This window comes from Camelus bactrianus, chromosome 8 (assembly GCF_048773025.1).
Source record: "Camelus bactrianus isolate YW-2024 breed Bactrian camel chromosome 8, ASM4877302v1, whole genome shotgun sequence".
NCBI classification, from domain to species: domain Eukaryota; kingdom Metazoa; phylum Chordata; class Mammalia; order Artiodactyla; family Camelidae; genus Camelus; species Camelus bactrianus.
This window is the reverse complement of record NC_133546.1, coordinates 69,091,466-69,113,803: the sequence shown is the minus strand read 5'-3', so window position 1 is coordinate 69,113,803 and position 22,338 is coordinate 69,091,466. Positions and strand designations below refer to the sequence as shown.

Genomic DNA, 22,338 nt, shown 5'->3' with positions numbered 1-22,338 from the left:
GACGCCCATATACACAAACACAAAACATAAAACAAGCCATTTTGCCCAACAGACCCATTTGCACAAAAGCTCTAGACCAGTGGCCTCCACTGTGATCTTAGTGGAACTCTATAATTTTTCTGGGCCTCAATGATTCAACCTGTAGAATGAGGGACTTGAAAAAGCTGATCTCAAAAGCCCTTTGCAGTGCTTGTTAAGCCAAGGCATTTTTTTTTTTTAAGCCAGGGATTTCTGGTTTCATCAAATATGTGAATCAGGATTGCTTATCAACGTCTGCTACTGATCCTATTTGCCTGGGTCCCTTTTTATCATCTTTACCATTCTCCAGAGGCAGTGAGAAACCTCGCAGAGCAGGACAAGTATGGAGAATGGAGCCTAGATGCTACCTGTGGCTGGAGGGTCCCCTGGTTCCGCACCCCGCCCCCTGCTCCCACTGCCACGGAATCAGAAAGCCGTGAGGGTGGAGGCCGCCTGCAGAGCCGCACACCCAGGAGAAGCAGCTGGGGGATTATAAGCAGCAAACTACTTGGGCTTATCTCAAGTCTCACTTCTTCCTCGATTGCAGGAGAAACAAAAGGAAATGTTTCCAAAGGAAAGTTCTTGGCTCTTTTTTTTTTTCCTCACAAAAAGGGATTTTTCCAGAGAAAGAGGGGAGAAGTGACAAACAAGAAGCCAACAAAGGAGGTGGGATAGTCTATGCGAGGACTCCTGAGACAGGAAGGAAGAGGGCAGGGCACAGGCATCAAGAAATCTACACCAAGGTGGTAGAAAATTCAAATCCCAGTGTGGGTCTTGAGGCCCAAGATGGTGAGAGACTTCCAGACCTTGGACTTCATTATACACTCATTGTAATATATTAGCATGGTAAATGGCACTCCCACAGGCGCCGTGACAGTTTTAAGGCTGAGCAGGAAAGGTCAAAGTGGGCAGTGGCCTAATCCCTGAGAATCCCAGCCCCTTCCCCAGAAGTAGTTGAAATAGTCTTCCCACTTGTTAGTATATGAAGCTACGGAGCTCATAAAAACCAGCAACCCTGCACCTCATCTTCCGAGACGGCCCGCACTCTGTCTATGTATGGAGTGCATATCTACTTTTACTTTAAACTAAGCACCCAACCCCCACACTTCGTGGCCTTTCTCTGGTCTTCTGAGACAGTCTGCACTCCTTCTATGGACTATGTATCTCTCCGAATAAATCTACCTTTTCTCACTCTTGAATTCTTTCCTGCAAGAAGCCAAGGACTGACACGGGGCACATCTCAGGGACTCAACCAAGACCTGGGACACGCCATCCTCTCGCCCCACATTCATTTTCCTGTATCACTCCCACTTGGGCTCCGAAAGCCGGTTCTCTCTTCGCTGCCCCTGCAGGTGGGCTTCCAGGGTCCAGCTAAGCCACTGCCCAGTTCTTGGTGAGAACAGACAAGAAAGCCCTGGGGTCAGCAAGCTGCCAGCCCCCATAAGTAGATCTAATGATGACCGCTTACTTCAAAAAGAGGATTTAACCCAAAGCAGATTTAGCAGGGCAGTTTCCAAAGAGCGGTGGGAATCCCAGGCCTGACCTTTGAGAAAATCCCAAAGGCTTCACTGGCCCAGGAACTGGGCAAGCCAATCACAGTGGATGCCTCAGACAGCAGAGGAATTCAGGGATGCCAACTGAACAGGGTCCTAGCTGGGGTGTTTCATTTAGCATCAGGAGCATGTCAGCGTGTGCACAGGCACTCAGTCAGGGAGCTGCCCTGGGAATAAACATCGACAGAAAAACATACGAAGCACTAAAGTGTTGTCTGTTGAGTCAAAAATACTATTTCAAAACCTTAAAGTGGTTTGAGATTTAGCGAGAGTCAAAGGTCTCTTAGGCGAATTCTTATCTAAAACATGTATTTTGGTAACATGCCCCAGTGGTGCTGATCAAAATATGAAAAGCATCTGGAGATACATATTTTAAAAATTATGCTTTTTATTATTATTCCACAGAGCACTTGGCCCAGGAGAAATTGTTGTTGTAGTTGCTCTAGTAAAATTAAACAGCTCCAGGAGGGCGGGGATTGGAAGTGTTAGTCTTAAGCTGGTCAACACAAAGTTAGTAAATAAATACACCTAAGATAGGCTTATTGTGTAACGAATGTAAAAGCACTTTGTGAACTATCAGGCTCTCCGTTGGGTGTTACTATTGCAAGTACCCTCACAGTACACAAAAATTAGGAAAATAAAAAAGGAAGAGAAGGAAACAGCTGGGTAAGTACAGCCTCTCAGTCCACATACTTCATTTAAACAACAGCTCTGTAAATGAATACCCCTGGGGCATTCAGCTTAGGTGGGATATTGTAGAAAAGGCAGACATATTGATTCTAGAGCAAATAATTTACAAAGTCATCAGAAAATAAGTCACAAGGGTGTTCTTTGAAATTATTTGATTTCAGATCTTTTAAAAAGTTGGACTTTATTTCCTTTCTTTGCTCTTGTAAATTTATTAATTCATTCAACAATCGTTTATTGAACACCTGCCGTGTCCATGTACTATGCTAAGCACTGTGACAGAGCAATGAATAAAACAGACCAAAAAAAAAAAAAAAAGTCAGTGTCAAACAAGTTGCTGCTCTTACCTGGCCACGTTCCAACACAGGGCACCTAACCAGAGGATAAATCGCTGTTGTCGATGTATGTACTTTACACTGTTAGAAATTTGTTTGCAACACCTATGCTTGAGGTTGGAAAGGTCACAGAGATTGAGGAGGCAGAGTTAATTCTCACTGTTTGGTTATCCCAAAAGGTCTAATTAGACCGTCTATCTGTCCTAACAAAAGCTGATAAACCTGGGCTTAGAGGTGCAGAAAACAGGCTTAAAGAAACTGTAAGTGGAGGATATTGTATATAACACTCCAGCCATTGCTCTTTTCCATTTCTCCTTCCCCAAGGGATGTGCCAAGTCCAATAAGCAAACAACAATTTTTAAAATTTAAGACAAACCTATCCTGGGTCATGCTTTTATTTACTCTTTTATCATGATAACTTTTTCTTGTAAATAAACTTATCTGGGAAATCCAGATCTCTTTTTTGTAACTAAACAGATACAAGAAAGCTGGGATTGGTGACACTTGAATGGCTTTTTTTTTTTTTTAATTTAACTCTTTTTTTAGTTAATCTTCTTTTAAGTTGAAGTACAATTGATTTACAACGTTGTGTTAATTTCTTTGTCGGGGGAGGTAATTAGGTTCTTTCGTTTTTTTAAATGGAGGTACTGGGGATTGAACCCATGCCCTCATGTGTGCTAAGCATGGGCTCTACCACTGGGCTATGCGTTCTACCACTGGACTATGCCCTCCTCCACTCCAAATGGCTCTTAATTTGCAAGTCCTAAACACAGGCATAGACATGCTTGGTAACTCAAAGCATCTGGATTCAGTGCCATTGGTTTCAAAGATTGTGACATTCACAGCTTTAACTATTCAGCTGAGGGAAGGTAAAGGAGAGAGTAAGTTGAAAAGAAGATGCTGGCAAAACTGGGTAGTGTTGGACAGTATTACAAAGCATTTCAATTTGAAGTCTCTGTTTCAAATTGGCATCCCTGGTCTGAGAAAACCACCTACAGGGGTAGGTACCGAGGCTCATCACTGAATTTTTGTTGTGTTTTGTTTTACGCTATTTTAAGAGCTATGCAACCCTTAGAAAGTTAAGTAGGTAGTTCTAGTCATTAGGTAATTTATACACAACCAAATGGTAAGAGTTTCTAGAGCACTATTAAGAATGAATAGGATTCATTTTTTAAAGGTTAAAATTTAATAATTTTTCTTTTTGAATAAGAGAATTTTTTTAAAGCTTTTTTTTAGGTGGGGGAATCTTGTGCATGCTAAGCATGGGCTCTACAACTGAACTATACCCTGCCCCTTGAATAAGTAAGTGGATTTTAATCCCAAAGAGATAAAGTGGATTATCTCCGATAGAAGGCACCAAGTAGAGAGGCTTTTGAAATGTAGGTGCTTCATTGATCAAGTTAAAACAGAAGCTCCCTGAGTCTGTGGCTTTCTGATTTCCGCATCCTAGTGGGAGTGGGGTGTCCTACTTACACGCACATGGTCACCTAAACAGTTCCAGGCAAAGTCTGGCTCGCTCTCTGCAAACCATTCAGAAGCCGAACTCGGCCTTGGACACGTGTCTGCGGTGTCACTGGCGGGAACTCTGATCCCCGACGGGAGGGGCGGGGTGAGCCGCCGCGGCCTCCGTGCCTGCGGCGCCGGTGCGGTTACCTCTCTCGCTCCTGCTCCAGCAGGTTGGTGAAGTCGTCGCTCTTGTTCATGTAGTCCGTGTGCTTGTGCTTCTCGTTCTCCAGCTCGTACACCGTGCGCCGGTGACACTTCTCTGCCAGCAGCAGCTGCTCTAGCATGCGCCGGTAGGTTTCCTTCTGCTTTTCCTCGAGTCTGTCCAGCTGAGAGAGCAAACAGGGAAAAGAGCTTACCATGGTATTTCATTTACATATGACTCGAAAGAACTTCCAATGAGATGGCACAAAGCCTTAGTCAGAAAGAAAGAGAATGCATTCCTCTTAATCTCAGAAAAATAAACAGCCCAGCAGGCATGTGTACCAGACTCCTCCCTTGGAAGGAGGTGATTATCATCATCACAAGCTTCTTCTTAAGGCTGACAGTTACATGCATCTCCTGGAAAAGTATACTGAAGGACCCACAGTCCTCTTCTTTCAAGAGATTCTAGGTCGTACTCTTGCCTTCGGAGACGACCCGCACTCTGTCTATGGAGTGTGTACCTACCTTTACTTTAACTCCCCCCATCCACCGTGTACATCTCTCTAAATAAATCTACTTTTACTCAAAAAAAAAAAAAAAAAAGAGAGAGAGAGAGAGATGATAAGTATAGGGAGAATCTCAGAATCTCAGAACTTGTAGAGAGCACATATCTCAGCTGAATGAGATCTTACCCAATATTATTACAGGGATTTTTGTGCTTATTTCCCTGGCCAGGCCATAATCTTTAAGAGACCATGCCTTGATTATCATTTTAGCCCCTGGTGCCTAGCACAGTGCCTGGAACAAAGTAAGTGTTCAGTAAATGTTTGTTAAGTTGGACCCCGTCTTACAATATTGACAGTTTCCTATCCTACTCTCCTCTTCAAGTTCTAATGCAGGAGTTCTCAACCTCAGCACCACTCGCATTTTTGGCCAGTTAGTTTTTATTTGAGGGGCCGTCCTGTGCACTGAGGATGTCTGCAGCATCCCGGGCCTCTGACCACTAGACGCTGGTGCTACCACTTCCAGCTGAGACAAAACTATCCCCAGACATCGTTAAATGTCCCCTGGAGGCCAAAATCCCTGTGCTCCCTGCCCCGCATTGAGAACCATTGCTCGACTTGAAACAGACATATTTAAAATCCATTCTCAATCCCACAACCATCTCCCTACACCCCAGCAGGTTGGCTCCATGGGTATCAGCGTCAGAGCTCTTCCCCCTGATCTTCCACATTTGCCCTTTAGTGACTAAGGAGGATCTGAGGGTCCCTCTGCAAGCGTATTATATCTTCATTGTGAGTAAATCATTTGTGAGGTCCAAAATAAGAGAGCTATTTGGGAGAAGGGTATGGTTCAGGGGTAGAGTGCGTGCCTCGCATGCAAAGGATCCTGGGTTCCATCCCTAGTGCCACCATTAAATAAAGAAATAAATAAAAAACTGAATTACCTCCCCCAAGATAAAAAAAATTAATTAAAAAAAATTTAAAGAGCTATTGTCCCCATAATCCTCAGTGTCTTCTGACTAGACCCCCACTTGCTTTGCCGAAGGGCAGGTGACCAGACAGATGAATGAAGTCCAGGTTAACTGGTGCCTGGTCATACCTGTGATCATCCAGGGACTGGCAAATTGTACTTTCATGGGTTCGGATAAATTTCTGTAGTCTTCATGGACAGTCTATAAAAGAGATTTTCTCACCAGAATAACTCTCCCTATGACAAACTATTCTCCCCAAGAACACTCCCACCTTTCCACAAGTGTGATTGTCACCATATGTTACAGAGTTTGTCAGGCATTGCTGGAACGTCGTCATCATCCTTAGAAATATAGAAGGAACAACTCTTTCCCTTTTTTGAGCCTTCTTACTTGGTCATAGAGCATGGCCTTCCCACCTTTTGAAAGTACCTGGAAGAGCAGCTTCTGCCTGTTTCCTGATACCCCGGTGCACTCTTCCTGAGGAAGGAGGCATGGCTGTTTGCAGGTTGTATTTGGGACGAGGAGCTGGGCAGGGACAGTGCAGCCTTTTCATTTCTTACTTTTTACCCTGCCTGTCATCAGATGGTACCTTGTGCTTTAAAGGCCCAAACTCTCCCTCAAGTGCTTTCTCCAAAGTCTAGAAGTGAAAGTACTAGGAATCTGGTGGTGGTCATTTATCTATTTAAGCCAGTAATAAAGTTAAATAGTTTAAGGCGTCTGCCAGACCCCTGAAGTTATCCCCCAATCCATTCAAGAACTCTGGAGGGGAAAATGGGTGTATTATTAACTGGATAGCTGACTGAGATATACCCAGAGAGAGAGAGATTGAGGAGCATCTGGGGAAAAACAGCAAATGTTGATATCAAGTGCCCTGGGGCAGCCTAGGGAAGGGGGCAGGTCCTCGCTTTAACATGTTCTGTCCTTGTGGGATTGGTTGTTCTCATAGTCCCCGGGGCTGGGCTGCTGTCATCTCTGCGGACCATATTCACCTCACCTACACTAGCGCAGCTTGGCCTCGGCACTGGTTACAGAATTGGGAGGATGGTCTTTTTGTCTCTTAATGCACATAGGAAGGATGCTGAGACACTGGTGTGTGCCCTCCGATTTTCACACAGAGCCGCAGACCCAGGCTTTAAACTGCAGCGGCAGTAAATTCCTCTTTAGCAATAAAGCACTAGTGTGTGTGAATATCCAGCTTTCAGTTATAAATTCTGGATGCAAGAACTAACATAGGTAGCAAGAGATCAGCTGCGCCAGACCCTGTTTCTTGTTATTTCACTTGGAACTGCACTGAGTTCCTAGGTGAGAGCTGAGGCGGGCTAACCTCTTGGGTCTTTGTGGCTTGTCCAGAGACTCTGAAGACCACCTCCGATAATTATGAGCTCTGTGGATTCATTAATCATGTACACTGTGTCCCATGGTTTTTGGTTTTCAGGCTCCAAACTGTGGCTCAACCACAGAGGAATGGTAGTTTTTATTAATGAATAGTGAAAGTGAAATGGGCACCTATTACTCTGGAAGTGCACCTCCTACTTGGACAGAGATGGAAGGAAAATTGAATGAGATCATCATAACACCAAAGGCCAAGATTTACTGAGGAAAGAGTGTACCTGAATCAAGTTGGTGGAGAAGACGTTCAAGGACTTAAGACAGGGAGAAATTTCAGTACATTTCAGACAAGAGGAGCATGGTTTGGGAAATGACTTTAGCTCTGTTATCAGGGGAGGGCTAACAGAGGATGTATTAGGGCATTTAGAAGGAGAGAAATCTACTTAAGAGGAAATGTGAGGTCTTAAAGACAAAAACTGGATTTGCACAAGAGGGAAATGGATCTAATAAGTGCTCTTAAAGGCAGGGCTCTATAATAGGAGGTATCTTAGTCATTGTTGAATCAAAATGAGTGATCAGAGGAGTCAGAGACAGGAGAGGCTGGGCCACAGATCAACGCAGAGCCCCCCACAAAGGTGTTCGGATCCAGGAAACGTGTGAGGAACGCACTGTAAAACTGCAGACAGTTCTTCATGAGACCCAGCACGAGCCCTTCTCCTGAAGACTGCAACAGCTATTCAGAGGGGTCACATAAAACATGGACAGGTTTAAGAATTTAAAATCTGAGAAGATCAGGGTAGGATATTTGAAGCAATTTGGGGTGAGTTTCAAGGTGTCTGTTATGGCTGGTGGGCCCTGAGTGAACGTGCTCAAGAAACGTGGAGACGTAGATTTGGAAGGAACGAGGAGACAAAAGGAAGGGGAGCTGGGCAGGACAGCGCAGATGCAGTCCAAACTTGGGGTGTGGTCCTGGGAAAAGGCTCCTCAGAAGGGGTATCCAACTCAAGAACTCAAGAAAGGAGGTAGGACCTGTGTGGAACAGAGCATCTTCTCAGCAGACTCATAACTCCTTGGTTTTGCTTCTCTCACTGAGGGAGACCACACAATACAGAATATAGAAGGAAATATTTCGAAAACAAATGTCTGGGTCTGAGAGCATAGGGGAAGTGGAGGCTAACAAACAAATCAAAAACCCTAAGATCCTTAACAGAGCAATAGAGAAAGAAGGGGCCCATTTGAAAAAATTGGTCAAAATGTTAAAAGCTACAACAGCAAAACTCAGCTCAGCCCTCCTACTGCGGAGAAGGTTGTGACAAGAGAAAATATCGTTGTTGCCTTGGCAGGACGAGTTACTTGAGAATTAGAAAGTTCAAGAAGGCAAAGCTCTGAGAAAGAGCAGCACCTGTGTAAGGTATGGTCCCCACTAGGCACACAGGCTCCAGAAGGGTCACCTGGGGGCGGGGGCGAGGCTCCTGCTGAAACAAGGAGGCACTGGCAAGAGATGAGTTTCCTCAGCCCAGGCTCAGTGACTGAATATGGGAAAAGATTACAGAGGTTTTAAATATGTAGGTGGAAAAGTAGAGCACCTAAAATAAGACAGAGGCATAAAGGATGTCACCGCCGCAGAGCCCTAAACTTCGCAAAAAGACAGATATGTTTCAAGTGCCACTCACTGAGGGCAACGATAGTACCTGCAAGCAGATTCCACCCCCCAACCCCGGGTTTGCCATTTCCCATAACTGTTAACCTCTTGATGGTAGTGATACAGGAAACAATGAGGGGCGAGAGAGGACAGCTGTGTCTCAGGTCTCAGTCAAGTCCCTGGGACTCGCCCTGCCACGTGAGGGTCCTTGGCTTCACACAGGAAAGAATTTAAGAGCGAGCCATAGTGGTAAAGTGAGGTAGATTTATTCAGAGGGATACGTATTCCACAGACAGAGTGCAGGCCTTCTCAGGAGGCCAAAGAGGCCACAAGGCGTGGGGGCGGGTGTTCAAAGTAAAAGATACACACTCCTCAGACAGGTCATCTCGAAAGGCAGCAGAAAGATCAGGCAAAAGCCACAAGGTGCTGGGTTGCTGGTTTTTATGGGCTTGGTAACTTCATATGCTAACAAGTGGGAGGATTATTCCAACTGCTTTGGGGAGGGGGCAGGGATTCCCAGGAACTGGGCCGCCCCCCACCCTTTGACCTTTGATGCTCAGCCTTCAAATTGTCCTGGCACCTGTGGGAGTGCCATTTAGCAGCTACTTTATTTTAATGGGCGTATGTTGAAGCTCAAGGTCTACTGGGAGTTGAATCTTCCACGATCTTGGTGCTAATTGCTGTGTCATTCTTTTAGTGGCTGTGCCCTGCCCCCTTCCCTCCTGTCTCAGTAGCAGGCTCCGTCTGATGTGGCCAGCTCCCCCCTCCCCCACCCACCCACACCAACCAGCATCCTGTTGTAGCTGAAGATTTTCTCTATCTACCCATCTTCCCTTAGACATCCCCTAGGTCTCTGCTTTGGTTTTGGTAAGAGTAACATGAGCCTGCATTGTACTGAGTCCTGAGGTCAAAAAATATAATTTCGCTTGAGATAAATTGACCTTAGAGCTGGGTATTTTCTTGCATTTTTAAAATTTATGAGTGCTATGATAATTGCATGTGTCCTACTAATTCTTTGGACTCTATGAATAGACATAGAATAAGGGACTTCAGGATGTATTAATTCAAGAAAATGCTTAGGATTAAGATCTCTCTGGCTAAGGCTAAGCAGAGTAAGAATTTGGGAAGGAAAGAAACTGAAACCTTAATTTATTTGAAATTTTGCTGAAGAGTTATGAACTCTGCTATCCCAGACTTTAATTTACAAGGAAGCTCAGCGGGATTTAATATTTGCTGCTTAATTTCTCCCCAGATATTTGGTGAGAGAGTGGGGTCCTCCGTTTTGGATCCACTGCTTAAACTTTGGTGAGTTCTACTGGATTACCTAGCTGAGCCTAATTTGGTATGGGAATTAGAATAAGCAGTGATTTTTTTTGGCTTGAGGTACAGCCTGGCTTCTGTAATTGGGAAGAACAAAGCTGACTCCATATTGGATCCATTTCTTTCACTTTATCCTTTGTATTCTATTGCTTTTGCTACAAGTTAATCACTGAAGCGTTGTTGCCTATAGCTTAAAGTATACATATTGGTCCATCTCTGGGAACCCTGCCTCCCATGCCTGAACATTAAGCTAAAATACCTTTGTTTAAGCTCACAGGAAACATGCTGACCAGGCCCACCTATGAACACTGCAGGAAGAAACTGACACATACCCTCTGGTGTCCAGAACCAGGAAATATTTGCAACAACTTACTGCCTTTTTTACTTTACCTCTTCACCCTCCATCCATCTTTTACTCTATAAAAGAACCTAATATCCAAACCCAGGCAAGGTGGTTCTTTGGGACACTAGTTCACCATCTCAGTCTGGTGGCTTTCCAAATAAAGCCACTACTCCTTGCCCCAACAAATCGTACCTCAGTTTATTGGCCTGTCGTGCAGTGAGCAAACGAGCTTGGACTCAGTAACACTTCTAGGAACAAGAGCTGGACTATCTGCTCATGGGCCCAGGAGGCTGATGGAACAGTGATATACTGGGATTCTTTATGAATCCCATATGAATCCTCATAAACTTGGAAGCAGCACTCTTACTTCTTGAAGGAAGCCACAAAATGGCTTCCCTGATGCTAAGGCAGCTTTAAGAACTTATTGTGATTAATTAACTTGCTTTCTTTGAGTTATGCCCTACCCTAAATAACTTGTACCTAAACCCAAGAACTGTTTTCCAAAAAGAAGGTCACAGGACAGTAACCCTAAAGGAACGGATCCTCCAAGAACTGTGACACAAGATAAACTTTTGTGAAAGACTGTTGTTCCTGATCACTGATATGCTCCGTCCTGTTTGCCTATATAATCACCAAGCCCCAAACCCCAAGACGGATTCACAGTTACCAAGGTACTAGCCTGCTATGACCCCCCCTTTGCCCAGCAAAGCTATAAAACCGCTCTTTTCTTTGCTCCTAAACTCTGTCCCCGAGTTTGAATTCACCTTTTGGGGGTGCAGAGACTGATTTTTTGGTAACATTCTGAGAAACAAGAACTTGATTGTTAAGCCCAAAAGCTAAAGAAACCAAAATTCTGTAAATGGTGGAAGATAAGTCTTTTCTCCTCTGGCTTTCTATTTTTCTCACAAATCAGGACCTCACCATTTTGCCGGTGTTGGGAAAAGTAGCTTCTGTCCTTCCCTCTACCTCCTTATTCACTCCTCCCCAAGGAAGGAATAATTCTTCAGAATGTTGAGTTCAGGGGAGAAAGCAACCAAGAAGCATGTCCAGCTTAAGTTAGCCCAGCATGCGTTCTAGGAGGACAACCCAAAAGAAAAGGTGAGTGTTTTCTTCTCTGCTCCTCTGTCCATGAGGTAGGAGCCCTTCAGTTAGACCTGCTTTCTGAAGGTAGGTTGGAAACTCCTTTCTTTGAGTACTGTCCATAGAACTCAGTGGGTTGGAGGCAGTGATTCTGGATGTGTGTGCTCTGCAGACCTACCTCTCCCTTGAGGGGTCATTCCAAGTTCTCACTTGGAGAAAAGAATTAAGAAGCCCAAATGATGCTGAGCTCTTCAATCCAGGTGTTATAATAATAATAATAATATAAAACTGATATTTTGACCTCTCTGTGTCTTTTACTCCTCAAATCCCTCCAAGTTTGGAGCTAATGAAGAGTATGAGCAATTATCACCCTCAGCTCCTGGCAAATACTCATAGCTAATATTTGTGGAGGACCTAGTGTGGACTGCACACTATGTTAACAGTTTTAACAGGCATTGCTTCATTTAATCTTCACGACAACTCTGTGAGGTGTGCGGTGTTGTTCCTCCCACCTGACAGAAAAGAACACTGACCCTTTAAGAGCTGAGGTGACCTCCCTAAGGCCACAGGCAGCTGGTAACTAACTGTGGGTCTCAGACGTGAAAGTGCATGCGGCCAGTTGACGCTCTCCTATCACATAAGTATCTCTTAAAGCTCTAAGAAAAGATGAGTACAGAGCTCCAGTTCACCCTGGTTGCAGAACTCAGAAAAGCTATGGGGCATCCATCTGTGTTGAACACTGTCTAAGGCAGATCTTTAGGAGACCTGTCCAACTGAGCTGCTGCAAAGGCTTGTAAGTTAAAAATTAAATGACAATAAATTGCTTCAAGTCTTTAACTTCTGTGCTCTTTTTTCATTTATGATACTGATTTTGCATCTGTGAATTTTTTTTACGTGAATTTTTTTTACATGAATTCTGAAGAGTCAGTCTGACTAGATCCATCATCAGGTTCCCTAAATCGGCATTAAACTTCTGCTATGATGTGAGACCATTTTTTGCAGGTAGTATCATGGATGATTCACAACAACTGTCAATAGTTCCTAATACAATCTTGTATAAAAATGATTAAATACTGTCCTATTAGATTTCCTTTCATCTTACAGAATTGCCCTCAGCCTTCTATTGGGATTTTGCCTAAACCTTTATATTTTAGCTGCTCACATGAGACCATTTTAATTATGACGGAGTCTATAAGATACCAAAACTGAGTGGCTTTGCAGCCATAAATTTCAACAAAAAAAGTCAATTTAATTTTTGAAGACCAATTTGATAATAATCTGAAAACTCAGTGCTAAAACTGATAAGCACCTCAAATTTTTACCCACATCATCTCTGAGAGAAATAAAAGACTAACAGACTGCAAGAGTATGTAACTATCATGATCACATGAGAAATATATTTCTGGCTTTATGTATAGCTAACGAAATGCTTCTACAATTCTTATCAATGAAATGTATCCACAATAACTCACAAACGGTTTAATTATACTTTAATTCTCTATCAGGGCATCATAAAATGTTTGCCTTTGGAAGAAAACGTTAAAGCACGTAAAATGCGAGAGGGTGAAGCCATCCCTCTAAGGGTCCCCTCTCGGGGGCCTTGCCGGCGTCTGTCTTTACCTCTGAGATGGGCTTCTCATACACATCTTCTCCGACGGACTTCTCCTGGGCCAGGATGGCGTCTCGGTGCAGGACCCGCAGCACTGTCTCGGGCTCCGCAGACCCGTAGTGAGCCTCCAGAACCTCAGGCTTGGTTTTCTCCGTCTTCAGCATGTGGATCACATCTTCCCTGGCCTGTGGTGGAAAGTGCAGTGGGGTCAGACTATTGACAACATAAATCCTAAGCCGGGCTCACAAAATCGATGCGGAGTTGATGGAATACACTCCCATCCCATCAGGGCGATTGGCAAATTCCCTGGGTGTTTTTTGTTCTTTTTTTTCATCAAAAGCAGATTGGCAAGCAGAGACTCTGCTTCAGGTTGCTAGGAAGCAGGCAAGAAGAAAAACGGTTTGTGCTAATATTAACTCCATAAAAATTGCTCTAACTAGCAATGATTCTGAGAGCGGGGAGGACTGTTCCTGGGCTGCCTACCCTGTTTCAGTGCACATGAGGTCAATGACCCCTTAAAGTTTCCTAGTTTTCTATTTATGCTCTCAAGGTAGTATTCAAATCTGGCTTAAAATTAAACCCCGCTCTCCCTCATTCTAGTTATAACTCCATGTGTAATTAACAAAAACAGCCTTTATTAAAAAAAAAAAAAAACAGCCTTTATTGGTGATTTTCTGCTACACATCAAGTGATTCATTTTGCACAGAAAAACATGGTTGGGAACTCACACGGTGCTGGGCTGGGCTTCTCAATCTAATCTATTTCTACCGAGGGTGAAATTTAAGTCCTATAACATCCAGACCGCCAATCAGACGAGTCAGGTTGTGGGGTCAGAGTTGTTCTTTCGGTTTCTTAGCAAAATTTTAGCATCTTGTTGAAGCTCTTGAGAAAGCCACATGATTATAGGTTTTAAAGAAATTGACTATGGTCCCCATCACATGCAAATACATCTGGATGTATTTTCTTCAGACTAGAAGTGATGAACACTGCAGTTATGATGAAGCTGATATTCAGCATACTCCCATCTGGTCGTCTGCTAGTTTTTCCAGTAATGGTGATGGGTATGAAATGTCCTGACTTCATCACAACTTGTACCGAAGAACAAACTGGTTGGCAACAGAGTTTCAGTCTGTGACATTGGAAGAGTTTTCCCCTGTGTTATGCTGACTATGAGTTTTAAATCATAAACCTGGCTTAGTATCATTGTATTCTAAACAAAGGAACTTACTAGTCAGCCCTGAGATAGGAACGTTAGAGAGTTCATCTTTCTTGAGATTTCTCACTTTTATTGCTTTTTCGTACACTCCAAATTCATCTAATTCCAAATGGCTGAAGACGAATTTATTACAGAAACGTCAAGGGACTGGAATTTGCAGATCTTCCCCATGTTGTCTGTGCCACATATACATGTGCTCATTTCAGGGCAAAAATGGAAAATATTAATTTTTGAGAAATCAGTGGTTTGGAATTAGCAAGAGAGTTGAAGTCAGAAAATGGTTTCATGGAAACACAATGTGTCCTTTCAAGGCAGGGCAGAAGAACAAAGCGCACTGAAGGGACAAAGCGAATTGAATTAAATTCAATTCAGGCTAGCTGTACAGAGTCTCTGTGCAGATTAGAAAGAGGTGCCTGCTTCTTCCTGGAGACACAGCCCTGAGTCAGAGTGCAGTGTGCCTAGGGAGCAAAGAGTGGGCTGTATCTCCTCCCCTCTGCCAGGCCCCCTCGTGCAAGGTACAACTTCCCATCTGTGTGCGGTGGCCCTGCACCGAAGGAGTCCAAGGTACGTCCGTTGTCACTGGTCTGCAGGCAGACGGTGTAAACAAAAAGCTTTACAACTGTAAGTAGGCAGCTATTTCAGTTTAAAAGTTCAAGCTATCTGGTTTAAAATATAACTATTATTGGTACCTGTCTTCTTGACCAAATCTTCCTAATTCTCCCAGAAGAAAACAGCTTCTTTTATTCCCACGGATGTGAAACACCTACATCTCCTCTCCCTAAAAAATATACTTATGCTTGAACTGTATTGACTGTGCTATGTTATGTGTGTCACACATTTCATTCTTAATTACCCTTGACATTAATTACCAAAGAAAAAGAGACTGTGGTTATGTAACACTGTGCATTATATATTTAGAACCACACTATTCATCAGGAATTTACTGAAAGCATTTTTAATTTCTCTAAAAATAATCATGGAAGAAATACGAATATTGCCTACAAGTTACTGCTATTTAAAATAGCTTACTACCGTAAATCAATCATTCATATTGTGGAATCTGTTTAATCAATGGAGTAATGAGGATGTGATCATAAGAAATTTTTTTCATTACTTTAAACATATGATTCAATCTATGTAAACAAGATCAGATGCTATGTTTTGGGGTCAAAACCCCTTTATGTCTCTGTTTTGAGAATCTTGTTCATTTTTGTATAAAAGAATGAAATTCAAAATGTAAGAAGGTTCCTGTCCTTGAACATTGCGATTTTCACATGGAAGTTTTATCGCAAGCAAGCGGTTAAAGTCTTAGCGTGCTGAGGAGCTGTTAAATAGACCACTGTATTTAAAAAGATGTGAAAGGAGCCAGAGGGAAGAACATTTTGAAAGGGACTCTAGGAAGGGGAGAGATAGGGTTCAGAGGAAGAAGAGACAATTAAAGTGTTCAACTGACTTAGTTTTCTTGACGGAGGAGAATAGATATGAGGTTAGGGTACTGCAACAGACACAGAGGGGTCACATCCTTCTCCATCCTACACGACTCCTCTCTGTGCCAAGGGAGGCCTCCGGAGGCCAAGAACACAGATGTCCCTGCAGAACTGAAACTGTATGGCATGGAGCAAGGGGTTGTCTCAATTGGCTGCATAAGGGACTGATTCAAAACATGTGGGGGCAGCAAAGAGCCACTCTGCAAAGCCCGGGCCCACAGGTGAGTGTGTGAGCCACCTTACAAAGTCAAGGATGGGTATCTGCATTTGCTGAGAAAGCAGGGATGGAGGGACAGAATAAGACCCAGGACAGGTGGAGCCTGCACGGGTGGCATAGTTCAAAAGAGGGCTGAACCCCATCAATCATTCAATAAATATTTGTACACATTCACTTTGTGGAAAGCATTGCATTCAGTTTCGGAGATATAACTGCATCCCGAGGCACTGAAGTCTAGGGGGATAGAGACAAATGATTGAAAGGCATTTGCACTATAACACGATAAGCCTTAGGATGGAGGAGATACAAAGGGCTAAGAACACTTGAATCTGAGCTGAGGAAGGGGGCTTCCTGCAGAAAGTGACCTGATACTCTCACAATAAGTACTTGAGCCAGAGGAAGTGGAGAGGAGCGAGGGTAAGAGTATTAGCCAAGGAAAGACTGAAGGCAAAGGCCAAACGAAATAGACTTAGATGCGTGGGCTGGGGCAACAGGAGCCTAGAGTGATAAACAAAGGGCAACTCATGAAATGCTTGTAAACCAGGCAATGAGTTTGCATTTTATCACGGAACAGTAAGCAGCCTTGGAATTTTTAAGCAACAGGATTGTTTGACATGGTCAGATTTGCATGGTGAAAAGATCATTCATCTGCTATGTTCAAAACATACCAATTCTGAATCAGCAGGTCTGATGGTGCAACCCAGGAATTGTGATTTAAAATATCTCTGCAGGTATTCTAAGTGAACAGCTGCATTTAGAAACCCCTGCTTTAGGACCGACCGATAGGCTGATTCAGCACCAAAAGCACTTAATTTCAGCAAGTATTTACTGAGTGCTTATTGCCGGCACTGCTGTGTTATTTCAAGGTCCCCGGCAGGATTGTCTGATTCCCAGGCACGTGCTTGCCCCAGAGATTATCAGTTCTGTGTTATTAGTTTCCCTGATCCTTCTTCACCAAGGACTCATGGTCACTTCAGACCAGCAGCATAAACCAGGGGGGTCCGCAAAAACTTGAATGTGTTTGCCGGCTCTGGGCAAAAGAGGGTGACAAACTGTCCCAGTTTGCCTGGGACTAAGAAGAGCAGAGTCCCATAAAGCTGGACTTTTGAAAATGAGGACAGTCCCAGGCAAACTGGGACGAGTTGGTTATCCTAGGGCAAACACTGAGTGGTCTGGGATATTCCAAATTGTCCCTGCATTTAGCAGGGCAGCCATGGTGGGCTCACTCTATATACTCAGGAACTGAATTCCGTTGACAGTGTTTACAAAACTTAGCTTTCTTTAAAGGCAAAAATCCATTATTGATGATTATGCCTGGTGACAGTTATAACTATTTTTTAAATTTGTGGAATATTTTTAATCATTGGGGAAAACCCACAATGAGTAGGAAAGAATGCTTTGTTCTTACGCCTACATGACATAGCTTTTCCACACTTCTGAAATGGGTGTATGTATAACTCTGGGAGAACAGGGGAATTAAAATGAGCCATGCAGCTTCCAGTTAAACCTGTTGCATCCTCTTGAAGCACTAAGATTACTTAAAGACTTGAGGGGGGTGGTAAGTAGTTTAAGACTCTTTCAAAATATTAATACAATGTTAATATTGACTTGAATGTGTAGGACAAAACACAAGACTTAAAAAACATTTGCTTGAGGTGGACAGCCTGGGACAGGCTCTTGGACGATGCCACCGTGATCCCCAGCATGGGGGTCCACTCTCTTAGGCTGAGAGGGAGCACAGCCGGATGGGAAGTCTGAGGAGCCTGCCCATACCTACTGACACTGCACGCTTCAAACAAGGCGTTCCCTGCCGAGAGCTGTTGACCTTCAGTGAGGGATGCATTTTGAGGAGAGAATAAATCAATTTCTATGCTACGGAAGATCCAGAATGTCAGTTTCTAAACACTGTCACGTCTTTGCATTATTTAGTTAACCACCTAAATATGGTCTATTGCTGCACTGGTCTAAGGAGCCCTAGAAAAGATGGTCTTGGAAGACCAGTGCACGCCCATTTCGTAGATGCTTTCTCATTCTGGGAACTCAACTCAATGTTCTGTATCTATTTAAATAAAGTTTCTTATTAGTTTACTTGCCTGTTTTTCAGGCTGTGAGCTGCTTTGAGGACAGGGACTAAGTCCACATGTCTACTCAAAGAGTGCCCACAGTAAGCACTCAGGAAATATTTGTTGAAATAAAGAAAAGTACAATTAAGTGATGTGAGGTCAGAGAGGCATAAACCGGCGCTGAAAAGCTCAGAACAACCTTAACCATTTAGCCTTGCTGAAAAGATCTAAACAATTCCATCTTGTCAACTTCCACTCTTTCATCTGACATTCTTGTCTACAATTTAGGAGTCACTTTGTTCTTAAGTTTATTCTAAAAAGAAAATATGTAAACTGAATAAGGAGAAACAGTGCATTCCACCAGAATGTTACAACAGGAAATAAACTCTCTTTAAATCTCGCACAAATTGAATTATACTATTTACCCTAGTTAGGTAAAATGGAATATTATAAATGTATTGGAAGAAAAAAAGCTATGTAATTTATGATGGTATTAGCTATTACTACAGAAATTAAAATTAAAACCTTTTTTTTTTTTTTCTCCTCAATGTTAGAAAGCGAAGTTAACATGATTAGTAACACAACAACATACAAGAAGATTCAGCCATGGTTAGTTTAAAGGGCCATTAGGGCTAAAAATGTGTCTTTTGGTTTCTCTGGGGAAATTTCTTTCCACAGCAATCTGGTTAATAGTAGCTTAAAAATCCCTATACTGCTTACTCAGTAACGAGCACTTCTTTCTAGCACTTCAGACTGAATATTATCCAAAAAAATCTTTTATTAAACTATCACAAGCAGATGCTCTTTTTCATATTAAAGCTTGCTTTCATTAGTACCATGTTAGCTTGAATTTTTTAAGTAAAATTCCTCAAAATCCCAATGATGTTTTTTGCAGAAATAGAAAAATCCTTATAGAATCCATATAGAATTTCAAGGGACTCTCAGAGAGCCAAACAAGAACAAAGTTGGAGGGGTCACATATTCTGATTCCAAAGCTTCCTACAAAGCTACAGTAATCAAAAGAGTGCGCTATTGGCATAAATACAGACATTTAGACCAGTTGAGTAGAAATAGAGAGCCTACAAGTAAAACTTCACAATACGGTCAAATGATTTTCAATAAGAACGCCAAGACCAGTCAATGGGAAAAGGATAATCTTTAACAAATGACCTTGAAAAATTGAATATTCACATGCAAAAGAATGAAGTTGGACCCTTACCTTACACCATATACAGAAGTTAACTTAAAATGAATCAAAGACTTAAATGAAGGGCTAAAACTCAGAAGAAAACATAGGGGAAAAGCTTCATAATACTGAATTTGGCAATGATTTCTTGAATATGACAACAAAAGCACAAGCAATAAAAGAAAAAAAACAGATAAACTGAGTACATCAAAATTTAAAATTTTTGTGTATCAAAGAACACAATCAACAGAGTGAAAAGCAACAGACAGAAAATATTTGCAAATCATGTCTGATAAGAGATTAATATCCAGAATATATAAAGAACTCCTACAACTCAACAACAAAAAAAACTCTGATTTTAAAACAGGCAAAGGACTTAAATAGACATTTCTATTTTTAATTTTATTGATGTATAGTTGATGTACAATATTATGTGTTACAGGTGTACAATATAGTGACATAAGTTTAGTTATACTCCATTTATAGTTATTGTAAAATATTGGCTATATTCTCCATGTTGTACAATGTATCCTTGTAGCTTATTTTATACCTAATAGTTTGTATCTCTTAATCCTCTACCCCTATATTGCCCCTGCCTGCTTCCCTCTGCCCACTAGTAACCAATAGTGTGTTCTCTATATCTGTGAATCTGCTTCTTTTCTGTTACATTCACTAGTTTCTTATCTTTTTTAGATTCCACATATAAATGATATCATGCAGTATTTGTTTTTCTCTGTCTGACTTACTTCATTTAATATAATGCCCTCCAAGTCATCCATGCTGCACCAATGGCAAAATTTCATTCTTTCTTATGGCTGAGTAATATTCCACTTTATATATGTATGTGAATATGTATATGTGTGTATATATATGTGTGTGTGTGTACACACATACACACAACACATCTTTACCCGTTCATCTGTTGATGGACACTTATGTTGCGTCCATACCTTTTCTATTGTAAATAATGCTGCTGTGAACATTGGGGTGCATGTATCTTTTTGAATTAGTGTTTTTGTTTTTATCAGACATATACCTAAATGGACATTTTTTTAAAGAAGATATGCAAATGGACAACCAGCACATGAAAAGACACTCAATATCACTAATCATTAGGGACATGCAGATCAAAGCCACAGTGAGATACCGCTTCCCACCCATTAGGATGGCTGTCATCAAAAAAGCAGGAAATAACAAGTGTTAGCAAGGGTATGGAGAAACTGGAATCCTTGTGCACTGCTGATGAAAATATAAAATGGAAAACAGTATGATGATTTCTCACAAAATTAAAAATAAGTTACCATATGACTCAGCAATTCCACTTCTGGAATTCCATGTACCCCCCACCCCCACCAAAAAAAAACGGAAAGCAGGGACACGTGCTTATAGCAGCATTATTCAATAGCCCAAAGGAGGAAACAACCCAAGTATTCATTGACAGATGAATGGATAAACAAATGTGGTATATACATACAACGCAATTTTATTCAGCCTTTTAAAAGAAAGGAAATTCTGACACAGGCTACAACATGGATGAACCTGGAAGACACTATGCCACGTGACATAGGCCAGTCACAAAAGGACATATACTATATGATTCCATTTATATGAGGTACTTAGAGAAGTCAAATTCATAGAGACAGAAAGTAGAATGGGGGTTGGCAGGGGCTGGGGGCAAAGGAAGATGGAGATCTATTGTTTAATGGGTTCAGAGCTCCAGGTTTGGAAGATGAAAAGAGTTCTGGGGATGGATGGTGGTGATAGTGCACAACAAGGTGAATGCATTTAATGCCAATGAATTTTACGCTTAAAAATGGTTAAAGTGATTAATTTTATGTTATGTATATTTTCCTACAATTAAAAAAAAATTAAAAGTACTACCTTGTTCACCTCCCAAAAACTTCAGATAAGAAAATAAAAATCATCACCAATCCTTTATCTGGAAATTACCACTTTTAAAAAAAGTAAAATTCCATGTAATAAATTATAAATAAATGATAAATTCCAGTCATATTTTCCTTGTGATTAGTTAGCAGAACATCACAGTCGTCCATGGATTTACACATTTTTAAAAAATGTTTAAGTTTTCATTATTTATGTGGTTTTCTTCTCTTTTCTTTTATACACACATCAGGATATTTATAGCAAGACAGCTGCTATGTCCCAGATTAGAAATTAGATAAGGCCACAGGTTCCCCCCTGCAGTGCTGTGATTCTGCAGTGTATAATTTCTTAAATTCCAAAAGACTAGAAGCTTTTTTTTCTGGGCTAAAAAGATGTGGAGCTGAGCTCTTAGGCTGCCCACCCCTCGGTGTAATCAGGCCAGCTCTCTGTGAACCAGCTGGGAAGCTGAATTCTGTAAAACATGGGAGAAATCCTTGCTAAAGCACAACTAGACAATCATTTTCTCCCTATAGTTGCTTATCCAGCTCCGTAAATTTAATCCCCTTGACATAAACCTGCTAGATGAGGGCCAGACAAATAAAGCATATGTACCAGATCTTGCACCAGATATCTTTGTATAGACATCTCCAGGACAACTCCGCTTATCAATTTAAATTTTCTTCACCTCCTTACTTTTTCCTATGATGGTCTCCTTCACAGATGGTCTCTATAAGTATTTTTCAAGCACGAACGAAATCCGTGGATGTCATCTTGTCTGGAGGATTGACTGGCAGGGTGGCCCAGCCGCAGGGCGATTTGCATAAGGAACCGAGGCTCTTCCTGGGAAAGAACTCATCCCAAGGGAGGAAGGGCACCATCTTGGTTGAAGGACAATGGAGCAGGGTCAGAGGGGAAGGGTGAGTCTGAGTGCAGCTCAGTGTCTGTCACTCAGATTTCCCTCCAGCCCACCCGCCTCGACCCATGCCTGAGTCCCAGGGTGAGGGACTGCCATAAAAGGCCCAAATAAAAACTAGAGGAATTGGTAAATTAGAATTCCAGGCGTCATGCCTCAGTAGAAGGCAGGGAAGGCGGGAAGGGGCAGTCCTCTCTGCATCTCACATCCTGCTGTCAGTGTACACACCGGTCTGAGCCACCTCCAAGGAGACACTGGCTGACAAGAACGGAGGAGGAAACACTTGGGTCACACACAGAGTGGAGCTGGCTGTGCTTCCAGGAGGCACTTATAGG

At 42.3% G+C, this 22,338-nt stretch overlaps 1 protein-coding gene across 5 annotated transcripts in view; it reads right to left on the bottom strand.

Moving 5' to 3' along the window:
* The window catches only part of FILIP1 (filamin A interacting protein 1), a 209,182-nt gene that overhangs the window by 51,148 nt on the left and 135,696 nt on the right, over window positions 1-22,338 (bottom strand). For all 5 annotated transcript variants that reach the window (XM_074368721.1, XM_010972816.3, XM_074368723.1 and 2 more), the window contains 2 exons: window positions 13,049-13,222; window positions 4,247-4,425 (listed from right to left, as the gene is read on the bottom strand). In XM_074368721.1, the coding sequence (XP_074224822.1) occupies window positions 4,247-4,425; window positions 13,049-13,222 (353 nt within the window). The remainder of the gene's footprint in view (window positions 1-4,246; window positions 4,426-13,048; window positions 13,223-22,338) is intronic.